This window comes from Geospiza fortis, unplaced genomic scaffold, assembly GCF_000277835.1.
Source record: "Geospiza fortis unplaced genomic scaffold, GeoFor_1.0 scaffold283, whole genome shotgun sequence".
NCBI lineage: Eukaryota > Metazoa > Chordata > Aves > Passeriformes > Thraupidae > Geospiza > Geospiza fortis.
Genome location: NW_005054571.1, coordinates 360,359 through 378,551, shown reverse-complemented (window position 1 = coordinate 378,551; position 18,193 = coordinate 360,359). Strand labels below are relative to the sequence as shown.

The 18,193-nt window shown below is 49.0% G+C and overlaps 1 protein-coding gene across 1 annotated transcript in view; it reads right to left on the bottom strand.

Annotated features, from left to right (window-relative positions):
* Nucleotides 1-1,805: 1,805 nt before the first annotated feature.
* CLPB (ClpB homolog, mitochondrial AAA ATPase chaperonin) overlaps nucleotides 1,806-18,193 on the bottom strand; it is a 73,541-nt gene continuing 57,153 nt past the window's right edge. The window contains exons 8-16 of the mRNA XM_005429718.3: nucleotides 17,129-17,206; nucleotides 14,479-14,534; nucleotides 11,237-11,281; nucleotides 9,190-9,351; nucleotides 7,337-7,493; nucleotides 4,400-4,473; nucleotides 3,802-3,921; nucleotides 3,290-3,394; nucleotides 1,806-2,511 (exon numbers count right to left, since the gene is read on the bottom strand). Of these exons, the coding sequence (XP_005429775.1) occupies nucleotides 2,260-2,511; nucleotides 3,290-3,394; nucleotides 3,802-3,921; nucleotides 4,400-4,473; nucleotides 7,337-7,493; nucleotides 9,190-9,351; nucleotides 11,237-11,281; nucleotides 14,479-14,534; nucleotides 17,129-17,206 (1,049 nt within the window). The 3' untranslated portion in view covers nucleotides 1,806-2,259. The remainder of the gene's footprint in view (nucleotides 2,512-3,289; nucleotides 3,395-3,801; nucleotides 3,922-4,399; nucleotides 4,474-7,336; nucleotides 7,494-9,189; nucleotides 9,352-11,236; nucleotides 11,282-14,478; nucleotides 14,535-17,128; nucleotides 17,207-18,193) is intronic.

Here is an 18,193-nt window from a genome sequence, read left to right as displayed (position 1 = left end):
GGGCAGCATCGGCAGCGGGGAGGGCCGAGCGCAGTGGTGGAGCTGGGGGCAGGGACCCCCATCCCTCCATCCCATCGTGTGCTGGGAGCTGCCTGTGGGCCTGGAGATGTGTCCGTGTGCCTGGTGGGTCGGGGTCCCTCCAGAGATGGTCGGGGGAGGCTCATGGGACCCTCTCCAGTGGGATCCCTTATGATAGAACAGCTCCAAAGGGATGGGACCCCCGATGGGACCCTTGTCTGATGGGGGACTCCTTCCAACGGCACTCCCTGAACGGGACCCCTCTGATGGGTGCAGCCCTCTGGTGGAGCCCCTCCAATGTATCCCATGCCAAGGGGGCCCTCTCTGATGGGACCCCTCCAATGGATCCCCTCTGATCACGCCCCAAACTCCTGCAGCTCTAGCCCCAGCTCGGTTGGGATGACAGCACCCACCTCATCATTGCCACCCACACTCTCCAGCCTTCATCTCCCCATGGAGTCCCCCACATGATGTGCTGGGAGGTCCTGGTGGGTCCCCCAGCCCCACAGCTGCTCCCAGCAGTGCTGGAGGCCTCTGTTCACTGCCCCTCTGTTCCTGGGGCCAAAGCTGGGGTGCTCCAGGGTGTCCTGAGCCCCCATGCTGGTGGCACCCTGTGCTCTGCCTGGATTGGGTGCCAGCATGAGGTTCAGATGTGGGGAGCTGAATGTGTCTGGCACAGCCAAAGAGGATTCTTCTCCCAGATCCTGGGTTCCCAGGCACTCTTCCTGGCAGTGGAAGCCCATTTACTGTATTGGCACCAAGAAAAGCACCTCAAGGGCTGTGGAGGGCCCATGTGGCCCTGGCTCCTGCCTGTGGGGCTACGATCCATGGGGCTGGCACGGCTTGGCATGGTGGGATGTGGCATGGTGGAGGGTGGCACAGTGTGTACTGGGACAGCATGGAATAGGGTGATGTGACTTGGCACAGTATGACATGGCACAGTGTGGCATGGCACAGTGTGACTATGGCACAGCACGGTGTGACAGAATGTGACACAGCACAGCATGGCAGGGCACACCTGAGGGCACAGCCAGAGAACAGCTGTGCCCAGAGGTGCACACCCATGCACAGGTACACACTACACCTTTGTGCTGCCATGCACACACATGCAGAGCTCATTGCACACCTGTGTGCACCTCTGGAACTGGATCTGACCTTAGGAGGCTCCAGCAGAGCCTGGTGATACTCCCAAACCCTCCAGGGATGGGATCCAGCTCCAGCCCCTGGCATTAAGCCAGGAAAAAAAGCTACTGGGATAGGAAGGGGGTTCAAGGAATCCCCCACCAACCCTCCTTCTATCCCTGGAAGACAGGAACCAGCTCCAGAACCAAACCCTCCTGGGGACATCAGGGTAGGGAGTAACAGTGGGATGGGGATCTATCTGCATCCCAAGGGCCAGTGGTTTGGGGCTCATTAATCCTGGGAGGGTTCCATTTCCATATGTATTTCATGTTCTACTCTTTGAAACCCTGTCTGAGGTGGCCCCAGGAGTGACCATGTCTCCTATTCCACCACGAGCAGCTCCCTGAAGGAGCTTGGACAGCTCAGTTCCACTTGAGATATTAAATATTTCCTGGATGAAGGTAATGAGAAAAAGATTCAGCCAAGGGTTTGCACCAGGATGTCACCTGGCTGGGCTGGGGAGATGTGACAGTAAGTCCCAGCTCCCAGTGGTATTCCCCACTCTTGGTGACATTCCTGGCTCCTGGTGATGAGCAGGAGACCCAGGAGTGCCCTGGGATGAGGGTGGTGATGTCAACAGCTGCTCCTTCTGGGGACACAGAGGGTTGGATGCACATAGCATGTTTATTGCCATAAAGAAACGGGGACAATACAGAGCAAGTGCCTGGTGGCTTTTATCCTCACTCAGTTCCCATTCCTCACCTTGCCAGCCCAGCTGACCCAGCAAGCCCCCTCCCACGGGAATGCCAAGTTCATCCTGGCTCCCGCATGGTCCGCAGTTTGCTTCCCCCTTCCTTAAAAAACTCCACTACCCCGTGAAACCCCAGGACCATCCACTGCCCCATCCCTGAATGGCACCAGGGCCCCTTGTCACACACAGCTGCACCCCTGGAGCCCCTCATGCCCATCCCGGGGCAGCTCCTGCCCGTATCCATATCCATATCCATGTCCATGCCCGTGTCCATGCCCAGCGGAGGCAGGGCTGTGGCTCTGCCCTCTCTGACACCGCTTGCTCCAGCTCCTGGGGTGCTTTATTGTCACTGGGAGTGTGCCCAGCACTCACAAGAAGTAAGTGATGTTTTTGGGGTTCAGCGGTGCCTGGATCTCCAGTTTCCGGGCCTTGCGGTCCTTCTCCACAATCTCCAGCCGCAGGGTCGGCACCTTGGATTTCTCTGTGCTGGGGGAAGACCCCTCTGTGGTTTTCAGCAGCTGCTTGTCCGAGTCCTCCACGATGATCCTGAGGGTGCAGCCCCGTGGCAGCAGTTCCTGCTCGTAGGCAGCTGCCAGCTGGTTCACCACGCGCCGCTCCACCTGAGGGACAGACAGATTCTGTCAGGGAATCCCTCTGGAAAGTCTCCCATGGAGATGGCCAGCTCCTCCCCACCCTCAGGTAGTGCAAAGTCATGCAGCCTTTCCTTCATCCCACTGATTCCCTGTCTCTGGAGTGTGGGTGTGCCACCTCCTCCACAAGACCACAGACATCTCCCCAGAGATGAGGACAGTCAGACCTACACAGTCATGAATTCGCAGAAGGGTTTGGGTTGAAAAGGACTTTTTAAAGTTTGTTACATTTCACACCCCCTGCCATGGGCAGGAACACCTTCCACTAGATCAGGTTGCTCCAAGCCATGTCCAATCTGGCCTTGAACACTTCAGGGATGAGGCAGCCACAGCTTCTCTGCGCAACCTGTATCAGAGCCTCACCACCCTCACAGGGAAGAATTTCTTCCCAATACCCCATCTAACCCTGCCCTCTTGCAGTTTGAAGTCATTCTCCCTTAATTTATTATCCAGGAGTAATATTTTCTTGTCCAAAGTCCCTCTCCAGCTGTTTTGGAGCCCTTTTAGGCACTGGCAGGGACTCTGAGGTCTCCCCAGAGCCTTCTCTTGTTCAGTATGAACACTCCAGCTCTCCCAGGCTTTCTCCAGAGCAGAGGGGCTCCAGCCCTCAGAGCATCTCCACAACATCCTCTGGATTTGCTCCATGACTCCATCTCTCTTTTGACGCCTTTCCAATTCTGGCTCTCCCTGGGCAGTGGGGCTGGAGGTGACTTCATGAACTTCACCCCAACTTCCCTCTTGCCTTCACCTCGTGTTTGATGGAGCGGGCACCATAGTGGAGGTTGTAGCCATCAGCCAGCACGTCCATGACCTCCCTGTCCCACTGCAGGGTGATGTTGTGCCTTGCCTTGGCCTGCCAGGGGGGAGGGAGGCAAAGGAAGAAGAATTATGGATGTTCCCCAGCAAGCCTGGCACCCTTCTCCTTGAGCAGCGAGGATGCTGCACTGGGGGGGCTGAGAAGGGCTGAGCTCCACCAGGCCAGTTCCTCCACAACACAGGAACCCCAAAAATCCCATTTAGCCCTCAGAGAGCTCAGATGCGCAAACACCAATTAGACAAATGACATCTATGAAGGAAGCCTGGAGCTCATCCCTGCTGCAGTCCAAGAAGAACCATCTCTGCTGCTCCCAGAGGTCCCAGCTCTCCCCAGCATCCCAAGTTCAACAGCTTGTATGATGACCCCAGGGCAGATGCTCCAGAAGTGATTTCTCCTGGAGTTACTCTGAGAAGACTCCTCTAAAGCCACTGATGTTTTTTTACCTTTTTGGCCCAAAAATTGAGCTCCTTGTTGACCAGCTGGATGAGCTCTGAGTGGCAAAAAGGGAGAAAATAGACAATTTCATTGATCCTCCCCAAGAACTCGTCCCGTCTGAAGTGAGCCTGCAAGAACAAGGGAGGAGGTCAGCAGGGAGAGGGATGGTGACCCTGATGGGAACACCAGGGAGAGTGGCATTGCAGAAGGAGCTCCCCAGGGATCATCCCACCTCCCACAGCTCCCAACAGCCATCCTCTCCCCACACCATGGAGCTGGGCAGCATCCTGAGGTGCTTCAGAAACATCTTAAAGAAACTGAAGATCGTGGGGACGTCACTGCAGTCAGGTTTTCCTGACCTTGGGCGAACAGAGAACCCCCAAATCACTGCAGCACTTCCTGTCCTGAGTCCCCTTTGCACCATGCACCGAGGCTCCATTCCAAGAGTAAAGAAGCTGTGATTTATTTCTGCTGGGCTCTGACCTCTCCAACATTTTTAGTGGGGTTACATCCCTTCTCTCATAGCTGGTAGAGAAACACAGGGAAGGAGTCTGGGACCAAAGTTCAGGACACCTGAAACCTGAGCCATGAACACACTGTCCATACCTTCAAGATGGGGCGAATAACCTTTTCCTTGAACTGCTTGGAAATGGTGATCTTGTCGGTCATCTGGACATCCTCTGGAAGAGAGGTGGAGAGGGGGTGTCAGCAGGGACAGTGGGACAGTGGCTCCATCTCTGTCTGGGTGAGCTGAGGGCAAGGAAGGTCTGGGTGGTACTGCAGGACAGACCTGGGACCTCCACATGCGCCAGCAGTTTGCTTTGGCAGTGTGGTGTCCCTGCACTTGGACAGCAGTTCTGGGTGTTGTGGTGCTCCAGGGGAACATCCTGTGCTGATGTGGCCAGAGAGCCCTGGCTCTGCCTCTGCTCCCTGCTCTGTGCCCGCAGCAGTTGCTCCCAGGGGTTTTGGGAAGCTGAAGTGCCCAGCTGGGCTCCAGAGCAGCCAATGACCTGACACAGAGCACACCGGCCCTCTGGGGCTGGAGAACTGAAAGAGCCTGTGGTCTCTCCAGCAAGCACCAAACTCCTGCTCAGGGTGCCTGCAGCACTGCTCAGGCTGCAGTCTACTTCCCTCTGCTGACTGCAGATGGAGCCAGGGTCTGGCTGCTCTCAAATCCTGCCTCCCAGACACTCTGGAAGCTTGACTGCAGCATCACCCTTCTTCCTCCCAGTGCTGTCTTTCCCTTTGTCTTCATCATCCCAGTTCTTCCCACAGCTTCACCCATTCCACCCTCATTTGCCTCCATGCGCTGTTTGACACCAGGGTGCTCACAGGGAGGAGATTCCTGTGCTCTGGATTGGATCCTGGCAGGCAGGGCAGGGCAGGGCAGGGGACATAGGCCCATGCTGGGTGCTGGAACCCTGTCTCAGCTTTGCAGCCTTGATGAAGATTGCTGCCCCTCAGCAGCCGTGGCAGAAGGGGTTCTCAGGCTCCACTCAAGAGGTAGTTTAGGTTGTCAAAGCCCTCTGAGACCATTAAGTCCAAGCATTCCCCCAGCACTGCCAAGCCCACAGCTAAATGTGTTCCCAAGTTCCACACCACAAATCTTTTAAATCCTCCAGGGATGGGAACTCCACCACTGCTCAGGGCAGCCTGTGCCATGGCTGGACAACACTTCTGGGCAGTAAATTTTCCCAATATCCAACCTAAACCTCTCCTGGCATAAACTGAGACTGTTTCCTCTTGTCCTGTCACTTGTTTCCTGGAAGGATACACTGATGCCCACGTGGCTGCATCCTCTGTTCAGGCAGCTGCAGAGAGTGAGGAGGTTCCCCCTAATGCTCAAAGTGGTGCTCTGGAATCACCTGATCCAGTTCCAACCCCTCTCTCTCGGGCAAGGATACCAATAACTCCCAGTGTTTTGGCAGAGGAGAGCTGGAAAGGTAGAGGAGCCAGCACTGCTACCAGCATTCCCACTTCTCACATGTAAGATCTGCTCCTGCCACTGGTAGATGCAGAGCCCACTGGGGAATCTGCTCCTTCCCTTTATCTTCCCATTTATCTGTCTGCCAGGCACTTAGTGACTTCCTGCCATGGCATCTCCACCCTGAGAGCTCAGAAAATGGGCAGGAGCTCCTTGAAACCCAACTGAGGGCAGCTGCTGTGCCCAAATGCCCTCCCCACCTCCTCTCCTGCTCCAGCTCTACTGTCCCAGAAATTAAAATTCAATGCTCTCCTCATTGAGCAGGGAAACTGTGGCATTTTCAAATGTTATTCTGGAAGGTTCAGCTGATGATGTGTTTTGTCCTTTACTCAGCCTGATTGAAGTTTAAAGATTCTGAATTAAGTCAGTGTCGACAGCCACTTCTCCAAAGCAAAAGGAAGAGACTGGGAGAAAGAAGCTGGAAAATAGATTTGATGCCAAAATCCAATATCTTTTCCTGCTCCTGTGGAGCTGATGTAGGAATGACATGGCACAGGCTGCTGGATACCTTGAGAAAGATGTGGCATCCAACAATTAAGATCATAAAAACCCCAAAGTAAGTTTTTTTAAAACTGATGAGAAAAGAAGGGATGCAGTCACTGTCCATGATTTCCTGGTTATCCACAGGCACAGCAGCACCTGACAGAAACAGGCTTTTCCTCTGCTCCATGTGACAAACACTGCCTAAGAGGGACAGGCCTTGGTGCCAGCATCACCATTCATCTGTATATCCCCAGAGTTACCAGCAAAGGCACTGGATGTTGCACATCAAGTTGTTCATTTTCAATCTCAGAGGCTGCCCTTGCTCTCCTCATTCCCCTTTTATTACCTAATTCACATTTTGGGAAATTTTTCTCCAGGAGCCTGATATGTGAGGACAGGGCTCCCATTCCACGGGGAAGTAAAATTCACTAAGCTCAGTTCTTTTGGGAAGGACTGAGAAGAAACAAAACTTTTCCTCTTTCATATGTGCAATGGACCAGCCACAGTCTTTTGCAGGAGGCATTTGGAAGGGTCCCAAAAGAAAGTGAAGGGTGATTTGATAAAGAGAATAATGGAATCACATAAGAGTTTGGATTGAAAGGGACCTTAAAGACCATCCAGTTTCAATCCCCCTGCTCTGAAATCCTCATTATTTGACATTGTATCCTTCAGAGGAAGACTGCATCTTTAAGGCTCTGTCCAACCTCAGCCTTTCTCATCCTGTGCCTTTCTCATCACTTCCCTGGAACCTCAGCCTTTCTCATCACTTCCCTGGAAGTGTTTCAGGCCAGGTTGGATGGGGCTTGGAGCAACCTGGTCTAGTGGAAGGTGTCCTGGCCCATGGAGGGGGTTGGAATGGGATGGTCTTTAAAGTCCCCTCCAACACAAACCCTTCTGGGATTTCTTGACTTTTTGGCAGAGGAGCATTCCCAAGTCATGTGGACCAACTGGGACCAGTGGAGAGGGGACTGAAGGGTCTGGGTGTGCCCCCTGCCAAGGTATGGCTGAGCTGGTGTGAAAGTTGTACTAGGAAGGAGGGAGGTTCTTTAGGGATGTGAAGATTGAAGCTGCAGTACCTAAGTTTTCTGCGATCCTTTTCTTGCTCATCTCCATGGCCTCCTGCCGGAGCTGCAGTGCGTGCTGGGCAATCTCCTCACTGGCCACGTTGGAGGTCATGATGAAGATGGCATCCTTGCAGTCAATGGTCTTCCCCTTTCCATCTGTCAGCCTGCCCTGCAACAACAGCAAGACAACACCAGCTGTGTCAGCAGGTGCTGGAGGACATAGCCAAAACACCAGGAAAAAGAACATGGGTCCTGTTTCTCCCCAGAGTGAATTTAATTTTGAAGGGATATCCAAGGATTGAGGTAGAAGGAAGCAAGGATGAGGTTGGAGAAGTCCTTGTCTCTCCATGAACAGCAGGAACTTCTCCTGTACATGGTCCCAGGCCTGCCCCGTCCAGGACAGAATTGATGGAAGCACTGGGAGATGCCTTGTCAGGAGGAGGATTGGGCATTCCATGTCCTTGCTCAGCCTGGAGAGAAGGAGGCACTTCTTGCTCTCTACAGCTCCCTGACAGGAAGACAGATCTGCAGTGGGGGTCTTGGTGTCCTCCCAGGTAACAAGGGACAGGACAAGAACAAATGGCCTTAAGTTGCACCAGGGATGGTATAGGATGGGTATCAGGAAATATTTCTTCCCTGAAAGTGTTGTCCAGGCTTGGCACAGTCTACCCAGGGCAGTGTTGGAGTCCCCATCCCTGGAGGGATTCAAAAGTCATGTGGATGTGGCATTTAGGTTTAGTAGTGGGTTTGGCAGTGCTGAGGGAAGGGTTAGACTTTATGGTCTCAGAGGGTTTTTCCAACCTCAATGATTCCATGACTGTGTGGCTGCCCATATATAACTGCCCAGCCTTTGACCCTCTGCCTACCTCCCTGTGATGGTTTCAGGTCTGACACAAGCCCCAGGCTCAGCTCAGCACTAATGCTAATGCTATCCCTAGCCCTGACCCTAACCCTGCCTGTGGCTGTGGTTTGGGCTGGGCAGAGCCCACAAATAACCATGTTATGGCTGTAACAGAGTGACCTGAGAAGCAGAGCTCCTCATCCCTGTGGGATTGATCACCTGGCAAACCAGGGCTGCCCAGCACCGCCACTGCTGAAGTGACATCAACCCTCAGCCCCCCAAACCAATCCAGGAACCTCCAAAGCACCAGTGCTCTTGATTAATAATATAAAAAAGAGAGGGAAATAAGGAAAAAAGCAGCATCTCCCCAGGCTGTTTCTTTCCTCAATCCATCTCCAACAGCAGAGATCCAGCACAATGACAGAAATCCTTGTTGGGTGCTTGAGATTAACATTTGGGTTATTGCCCTGTCAAGTTCCTGGTACAGGAATTGATTTCACATTGAACTGCTACTGTGATGATCTATGCAAGAAAAATAGTGTTATTAATCCTTAAAACAAAACAAAAAAAAACCCCTTCAAAATCTTCCAGCATGTTGCTCTGGAGTTTGGTGGCCTCTGAGGACAGACTGGGACCTTCAAAATCAACCAGAGAGCTGGAGAGGGACTTTGGGCAAGGGCCTGGAGTGACAGGACAAGGGTGAATGGCTTCACACTGCCAGAGGGCAGGGTTAGATGGGATATTGGGAAGAAATTCTTCCCTGTGAGGGTGGTGAGGTCCTGGCACAGGTTGCCCAGAGAAGCTGTGGCTGCCCCATGCCTGGAAGTGTTCAAGACCAAGTTGGACATGGCTTAGAACAACCTGGTCTAGTGGAAGGTGTCTCTGCCCATGGCAGGAGGAGTGGACTAGATGTGCTTTTAAGGTACCTTCCAACCCAAACTCCTCCACCTGTCATCCCTCTCACCCCTCACTGTCCTCTTCTGCATGCCCCTTGTGTTGATTCTAACCTCTGATGTGGATTTACCTCATCAAACAGCTGCAGCATGATGGTGAGCACATCAGGGTGAGCTTTGTCCACCTCGTCAAAGAGTACCACAGCATTTGGGCACTGCCTCAGCTTTTTGGTGAGCTGTCCACCCTCTTCATGGCCCACGTAGCCGGGTGGTGAGCCAATGAATTTCGCCACCTGGGAGGAAGGAACAGGAAAGGTGAAGGCTGATCCATGGACAGTGGGAATGAAGCCCTTCTGGTAGCTTGTCAGGTTGCCACCACTCTTTGCTGCTGACAAAACAAATTCCATGTTCTTTGTGACACCTATTGCACCCCAGGTATCCCAAAATCAGCTCAATAAGCAACAATTAAGCAAAATAAGGATTAAGCAGTTCCTTGCCCAGAGCTCAAACCAGCAGAATCCAAGGAGCAGGCATGGCCAGGTGGGAAGGCACCAGCCCTGCTTTGCTATGTAGGGTCTGAGCAACCTGTCCAAGATGTCCAAGACCTATTTTCATCCCTTTTAGCCTTTTAAGAGCAAGAATTCAAAGGATTATAAGTGGCAGGCGATTCTGGTGCAGAATCAAAGCCACAAGTAAAATACTTTTCCTATGTCATCACTTATTGACACAGTGTTTTTAACAAACATTTAGAAATTTAGAAGTTTATATAGAATAGTATTTCTGACAACAGAAGTTTTGGCAAAATGACAGTTTTTGACACATAGCTTGATGCATCTTACATTTACCCATGTCTGAGTGTCATCCAAAGTCACAGCCTGTTATCACAGAATCATGGAATGGTTTGGGTTGGAAGGGACCATGTAGTGCCAGCCCTGCTGCCATACACAGGGACACCCTCCACTCCACCAGGTTGCTTCAAGCCCCATTCAATCTGGCCTTGAACACTTCCAAGGATGGGGCAGCCAAAGCTTCACTGGGCAACCTGCCCCACTGTTTTACCACTCTCATTGCTAGGACCTTGCTACTTTTTGGGGACACAGAGCTCTCCAAAGGGAGGGCTCAGGTCCAGGGGTGACTTTGGCAAGGATCACAGAAAACTTGGCACCTTGGACCTCCCATGGCACCAGAACTGGGCAGAAGTGATGGGAGGGGTGCACCTGGCACCACTGTCCTTTATCCTGACGGATTCTCTCCCTTTCCTACATGGAAGGTAGGCTGAGGCAAAGATCCCACGCTGGACTTAGCAATGTTTTGGGGATAAGGGGTTTGGGGTAAGCTGTGCCTGCCTGAGCAATGTTGGGTGATGAACAGCATGTGGCTGAGGGTTTCAAGATGATCCTCTGGATTCCACCATCTCTTCTCAGCTGCTCTCTCCCCAGGGGCTGACCCCATCCCAAGAGAATTCACAGCACAGGACACATATTGTTGAAATTTTCCTTGCTCTTTGTCTCTGCTCCTAATTTGCCTCTATTTCTTTGTTCCAGCCAGGACAGGATTAATTTTTGCAGTAACCAGGAGGGGCAAGGCTTGGACCTGGAGGATATTCTATCTTACTCATGTCATTGCTGGGAGCAGAGGGAAAGGAGTCTTCTGGTGAGAATGGGCTCCTTCTGGTCAAATAAGAGCAGCAGAAAGATGTGGAATATGTGAAGTAGCTGGTTCTGAGCCAGAGGGCGTGGCTGGGGGAGCATGGCTGCGGCTGGATTGGGTCAGTGAGCATTTTGCATGTGAATCTCCCTCTCTCTCTTTTACATACTTTTGTTTTTAATACTGTTGCTTGTTTGTTTTCTTATGTCATTTCTGTTTCCAGTAAATTGTTGTTATCTCAACCCATGGTCTTTACCTTTTGAGCCTCCAGTTCTCCTCTCCAGCCCACTGCTGTGGGGAGGGACAAGGGGAGGCAGGGAGTGAATAAGAGGCTCCTGGTTTGGAGTGTCTCAGTGGGAGCACTAAACCACAACACCCCATTAAGGTTGCTTTCTGGAAATTTACTTGCAATTTAATGCACAACTTGTAGCAACTCCTCCTGTTCTGCTGTGCTCCCACCCCGACACACCAAAATGCCCATTTTTTCTGGATTAAGTTTGAAGCTGCTCCCTTCAGAGCCCATTTACTGACCTCATGCCTCTCCTGGAACTCCGACATGTCCAGTCTGATGAAACCCTGCAAGAGATTTAGGATGAGATTTGATCAATCTGCTCGTTGCCAGAGCTGGAGCAGTACTGACAGGGCTGAAATTTTCCAAATAAAATAGATATTTTTGTCGTTCAGCTTTTTAGAAATCAATCACAAGAAGAATGCAACACCCCTCCACAAAAATCCAGCAAAAATCATAAAGCTGAGGTGAACTGGGCTTGTGGGTGATCACCTAAAACAGAGAATAGTGTTAGAGAATTTACAGCATCCACCCAAGTATCCATTTTGCATCTGAAAAGCTGATGATTCACTGCAGGTACTGAATGTTGTGATCATGGAGCTGTAATCCACATCCTAGATGGGAAAGGAAAAGAAGGGAGGAAGAGGGAAGGGGAAGGAATAGGAATATTTCAGTTGGAAAGGACCCACAGTGATCCTCTCATCCAGCTGCCCAAGTGCCAAGCCTCAACTTCCCAGCATCATCCTGGGATAGTCAACCAGCCATAACCCCTGTCCATGAGGGAGAAAGAGACATGTCTGGGAATACATCTCATCTGGACATGTGGACATGGCACACTCACAGACACCATCACACAGGGATCCCAGAATTAGAGAACACAATCACTGAACCCTTTGGGTTGGAAAAGCCCTCTGAGACAACAGAGCCAAACTGTTCCCTCAGCACTGCCAAGCCCACCACCAACCCATGTCCCCAAGTGCCACATTCACACATCCACATGTGTGATCTCTTCAGGAATGGGGACTCCACCATCACCCTGGTCAGCCTTTTCCAGAGCTGAGCAGAAAAAAATTTCCCTAATATCTAACCTAAACCTCACTTTTGCAACTTGAGGCAGTTTCCTCTAGTCCTGTCATTTGTTACCTGGGAAAAGAATGGAATCAGAGAATGGTTTGGGTTGGAATGGACCTTTAGGACAATCCCATCCCACCCCCCTGTCATGGGTAGGGACACCTTCCACTAGACCAAGTGGCTCCAAGCCTCATTCAAACTGGTTTTGAACACTTTCAGGGATAGGACAGCCACAGGTTCTCTGGGCAAAATATTCCCATGCAAAAATTTCCCTGAAAATTATTAAAATATCTACAAACTGCCCAGGGCAGAGCAAGATGGAAAAAATTGACTCTGTCTTCCAAATGAAAGGGGGACAGTTTCAGGTTTTCCTTTCTTAATCCATCAGTTCCTATGAATTGCTGCCCCTCATCAGAGCCTGTGGGGGGTATGACCCCCTCTCTTCCCTCATTAGGGGACCAGTGGCTGAGCTGGTTCATTCCTAATAAATCCCAGATTCCCGCTGCTATCAAATGAACACTCAGGCTTTAACTGATTTCCCCATTGGGTGTCTGGCCATGGAGCAGTTCCACGTGCAGGATAAGGGATGAAGGTGCTCTAGATCCAGGATTTATGGCTTCTGGAAGGCATTTATAGAGGCGTGAGGAAAAGAAACCAGAAGAGCTGTTTTTATAGCATTGGTTCCAGTTTGGTCTTTCTACATGTGTTGCTGCATTGTGTGTCCATTCTCTGCTGCAGGATGTGGGGAACAGGGATTCATCTATGCACAGCTCTGCTTGTCTTTCCTTCTTTTCCCTGGCTCCATGTGGGAGAGAGCTAAGTACCTCTTACAGGTAGGCAAAAGTTTAAATGTGAAACATGGAAGAGAATGTGATGTAACAGGATGGATTGGAAGAAAATTCCATTGGAATGGAATGGAATGGAATGGAATGGAATGGAAGACTTGGATTTAATAGAATGGTATGGAATGGAACAGAATAGATTAGAATGGAAGACAAGTATGGAATGGAATGGATTTGGCTGGAATAGAAGAGAATATTGGAATGGAATAGAACAGAACAGAGTAGAATACACTGCAATTGAATGGATTGAAATAATTGTAATAGAACAGAATTGACAGAATAGAATAGAATAGATTGGAATAGTTTGGAAAGAAACAGAATAGAAAGAATGGAACAGGTTAGAAATGAATGGAATGGAATGGAATGGAATGGAATGGAATGGAATGGAATGGAATGGAATGGAATGGAATGGAAGAGGACAGGATGGGACAGAAAAGAATAGAATAGAATAGAATAGAATAGAATAGAGATAATTAGAATAGAATAGAACAGAACAGAATGGAATGGAAACCCCAGACACCACTGAAGTGTTCTCCTGCAAAGCCACCACCTCCTCCATGAAATAATTCCAACCCATCTTCTCTAAAATCTAACCACTGGGTAACAAACTAAATAATTCAAACTGCTCCTGGATACCAAACACTTCAGCACTTAAAATTTTGAGCAGGAAATCAATGTTGCATTGCTACAGTCCATACTGGCAGGATATCACAAGTGGTGGAGGTGGGGACACGGAAAAAAGATTTCTGGAATTTTATCCTTCTAACAATTTACAGTGATATTAGTAATAGAGGCAAAAAAATATGTTCACAACACAGGATGTCAAAATTAGAGCAAAATTCAACAGGAAGCACAAATGTTACATCCATTTAAATTTTTCCAATTCAAATATTCTGGTGACAGACAGGAGCATAGGCAGTGTCCTGGGCTGATCCCACCGTGTGGGCAGCAGGGTGAAGCAGGGATTTTGCCCCTCTGCTCTGCTCAGGTAAGACCCCACCTGCAGAACTGCCTTCAGCTCTGGGGTCCAACATCACAGGGATGTGGAGTTGCTGGAGTGAGCCCAGAGGAGGCCATAGACGTTGGCTGGAAGAGCTGGGGGTGTTCAGCCTGGAGAAGAGATGGCTCCTAGAAGACCTCAGAGATCCTTCCAGAGCCTAAAGGGGCTCGAAGAGAAAGGCACGGAATGACAGGACAAGGGGGAACAGCTTCCTACTGACAGAGGACAGGGTAAGACTGAAGAAATTCTTCCCTGTGAGGGTGCTGAGGCCCTGACACAGGCTGCCCAGAGAAGCTGTGGCTGCGTCACCCCTGGAAGTGTTCAAGGCCAATTTGGATGTGGCTTGGAGCAACCTGATCTAGTGGAAGGTGTCCCTGCATTTGACAGGGGGGTGGAACTGGATGAGCTCAAAACGCCCTTCCAACCCAGACCTGTGATTCCATGAGCTTGACAGGTCATTCTCAGTGCAGAAGAAACCCTTTCTCAGGGCAGCACAGCCACACAATGAACCCCCTGATCACCCTCCCAGCATCCCTTTTAGTGCCAGCACAAAGCTGGGATGAGCCATTACCTTCTTGATGTCCTTATGTATGTACTTGGCTGTTTGCTTGGCCAGCTCTGTTTTACCTGTTTTGGAGAGAGAAAAAAAACCCTTCCATTAAACCAGCTCTGTCCATCTCCTGTCAGCTCATCAGCTCTGCTAACATCAGGGCTGGCACTTCCTGCAACCAATACATGAATTTTCCTTGAGAAGTGATATTGCTGTTTATCCCCAGGATCACATTCACTGGGGTTACCAGCCTGGGCAGGGTGAACAGATGCATTAGAACAGTGACATCTCTGCATTGGCTCCTTCAGCTTTAATTGACTCTCACATGATGGGAACAAAGCTCTTGATTCTTTCCACAAAAAGATGTTGATAGATCAGAGTTTTGTTATATTGGATAGATCAGATTTTTGCTATATTTACCCCCAACAGTCCAAGTTCCTTGTGCAATGCCTTGTAATCTCCAAATAAAGAATTTCAAGGAAATGGGGTGTTTTTTCTTTGCTTTATATAAGATGACAGTAAAAAAATTCTGAGATTAGGAACAATCAGTAATGGAGCAAATCCACCCTGGAAGGCATTTACAGAGGCCTGAGGCATTTATTGAGGGTGAACACATGCACCAGCTCATGCCAGGCCATGTCCTGTTCTCCCAGCCCATCCATCTGGGAAAAACTTCATTGAAGAGGCAGTGAGGCAGTTTTATTAAGAATGGATGCCAGAAAACTTCTCTGCCCGGCTGCTACCCCCCAGTATGACACTGCTGGCTTTGTCAGGTTGATCAGGGGAAGGACTGGGCCAGTTTTGGCTCCTGGGGTGACCAGCAAAGCTGAGGTGAAGCCAGTCCCCCCTCTGGAGGATGGATGCTCTGGGGGTTCACACTTGTCCCTTGCACACCTGTCAGCAGTGCACTGCACATGGATCCCTGTAGGATTTACTTGCACACTGAAAAATAAATGAGCAGGGACAGAAATAACTATTCTGAAGGAAAAAACCCATGTGTTTTTAAAAGGAAATTAGGTTAAAAAGTACATTTTTACTGGAGTATTATACATCTACCCACAGCTGTATTGCAGGGACAATAGATCTGGTGGGTCAGATCAGTAAATCACCAAAAAAAGGGCTGCAAATACAGGAATTCATGGGGTGTGCTCTGCTCCACCTGATAAATCTCTGCCAAAATTTTGCATTTGATTTCTGTTTGAGTTCTGCTGACTTTGGATGACGTTGGATCAGAGCTCCTGATGTGTAAGGATGCAATAAACTATGTTTCCTATAAAAAAGAAAGAGAGAAAAAAGAGAGAGAAGAGAAGAGAAGAGAAGAGAAGAGAAGAGAAGAGAAGAGAAGAGAAGAGAAGAGAAGAGAAGAAAGAGAGAAAAAGGAAAAAAAAGAAGAAAAGAAAAGAAAAGAAAAGAAAAGAAAAGAAAAGAAAAGAAAAGAAAAGAAAAGAAAAGAAAAGAAAAGAAAAGAAAAGAAAAGAAAAGAAAAGAAAAGAAAAGAAAAGAAAAGAAAAGAAAAGAAAAGAAAAGAAAAGAAAAGAAAAGAAAAGAAAAGAAAAGAAAAGAAAAGAAAAGAAAAGAAAAGAAAAGAAAAGAAAAGAAAAGAAAAGAAAAGAAAAGAAAAGAAAAGAAAAGAAAAGAAAAGAAAAGAAAAGAAAAGAAAAGAAAAGAAAAGAAAAGAAAAGAAAAGAAAAGAAAAGAAAAGAAAAGAAAAGAAAAGAAAAGAAAAGAAAAGAAAAGAAAAGAAAAGAAAAGAAAAGAAAAGAAAAGAAAAGAAAAGAAAAGAAAAGAAAAGAAAAGAAAAGAAAAGAAAAGAAAAGAAAAGAAAAGAAAAGAAAAGAAAAGAAAAGAAAAGAAAAGAAAAGAAAAGAAAAGCCCCCATGGAAGTCCATGGGAGTGTAAGAACCAACAATTTACATCCCTGAGTCTTTAGATATGCTCTAGCAGGGCAATGAAGTATCAAAAATATTTTATCCTGATTTTATACAGCTTTATAGGAACTTATTTGGAGTTAATGCTTGGCCTGGTACTGTTCTGCAGCAGGAGCAAAATCTCACCTGTGCCCCTTTAACCCCTCCAGCACTGGAGCATCAGCACCTTCTGGAGCCCTTTGGGAAGCAGTGGAGGCAGGAGAAGCCCTGAGGTTGTTCCAAATGTCACAGATCAGTTATTTTGAAGCTGTTTTGTTGGGGTTTTTTTCCACAACTAAAAGTCATCTGGACCATTTCATGAACTGATCAGCTGTCATGTGGCATTTGATTGGGCTGGAGGACAAATCTTATCGGTGTCAATAAAATCCTGTCATTCCAAAGCAATCTGTGCCCACAGGAGCAAACGAGCAGAGATTCAGTTTGCAGGCAGCAAATTTCTACTATTATCCCACCATTCCCATTGGAATAGAGGGGTTTTCACCAGAAAGTTGTTAAAGTAATACTTTTACTCTGAAAACTGCCCCTTTTTGAGACTTGGAGGAGGGCTGCCCTCTGGGATAACTCAGCATGAGGCTGGATGTGACTGTGTGTGCTGGTGTCCAGCTGGGGTCACCCTGCTGGAGGATGGCTGAAAGATGACAGTGTGTTTAACTGGTATTTCATTCAGACCCTGCAGCCCTGCAACAGCTTCCACCCCCTCTCCTCAGGGCTCTCCATCCCCCTCCCCACAACCCAAATGTTACCTATTCCAGATGATCCCAAGAAAAGAAACACCAGCGGGTGCTCCTCATCATACCAGCCGTTTTCCTTCCTCCGAATCGCTGCATTTGAAGACAATGAAAACAAAAAAAGAGGGGGGGGAAGCATATAAATCAATGCCACAAAGCAAGTGTAATTATCACTAAGTATACACTATGTTTTACTGCTCTCTACCCACTCCCAGTTCTCCCTGCCATTAGCGCTCTCTAATTTGATTAGCTAGCCAAGGCCCCAGAGACACCTAATAAGGTTAGCATGGATTTGGAAAGCTGCCCAGAGCAGATTTCGGATAAAGTTTTCCAGGATGTGCACTCAGCGTTGCCAGGGAGATGGTGGAGGGGGGGGACAAGGATGGATGGATGGACAGAGGGATGGAGAGGCGCTCTGCCTCACCAGCTCCCAAGTGCAACCTTTCTGTGAGGAAAAACCATCAGTTTTGAAGAGGTTTATAGGTTATTTCTGGCATGGAATGGGAAGAAAGAGGTGGCTGAAGGTCACAAACACTCTGAATTGGTGCAAGGATTGGGAAAAGTGTGATGATTATCTCAGTGCCTCCCTGGATAGCGGCATCCAAGTGCATCCTGGGTGAGATACCAGTGGAAAATTTTACAAAAGGCAAGAGCCCTGATTCCTTCCCAAACCCCCAGTCTGACCAGCACAGCCCTTTCTCAGGACAGACATGGATCTGCTGTGCAGAGTGGTTGATAGCTCCTATCCCCAGGGGTGCCCATGGCTCCCCAAGGTACTCTTCAGCCCTCCTCCTGTGAGTGTGCTCACCAAACCAGTAACATCATTGCACTGGGCTTATTTGAAGGAGGAGAAACTGCGTTTGAGGCCAAAAGATCAAACCTCATCCTCTGCTGGCTGGATCTGGTCTCTGGAACACAGAAGTGGTTTCCCTGGATTAGACCAGATTCCAGTTCCATGTGAGAGATTAACTGACATCCCAGCCTTTTTGCTTTATCTGCAGTATTTCAATCCAGCCTGTAAATCTTGTAAGGCATTTTGTAAAAGAGAACATGCACTGTACAGTCTCAGGACACCTCAGA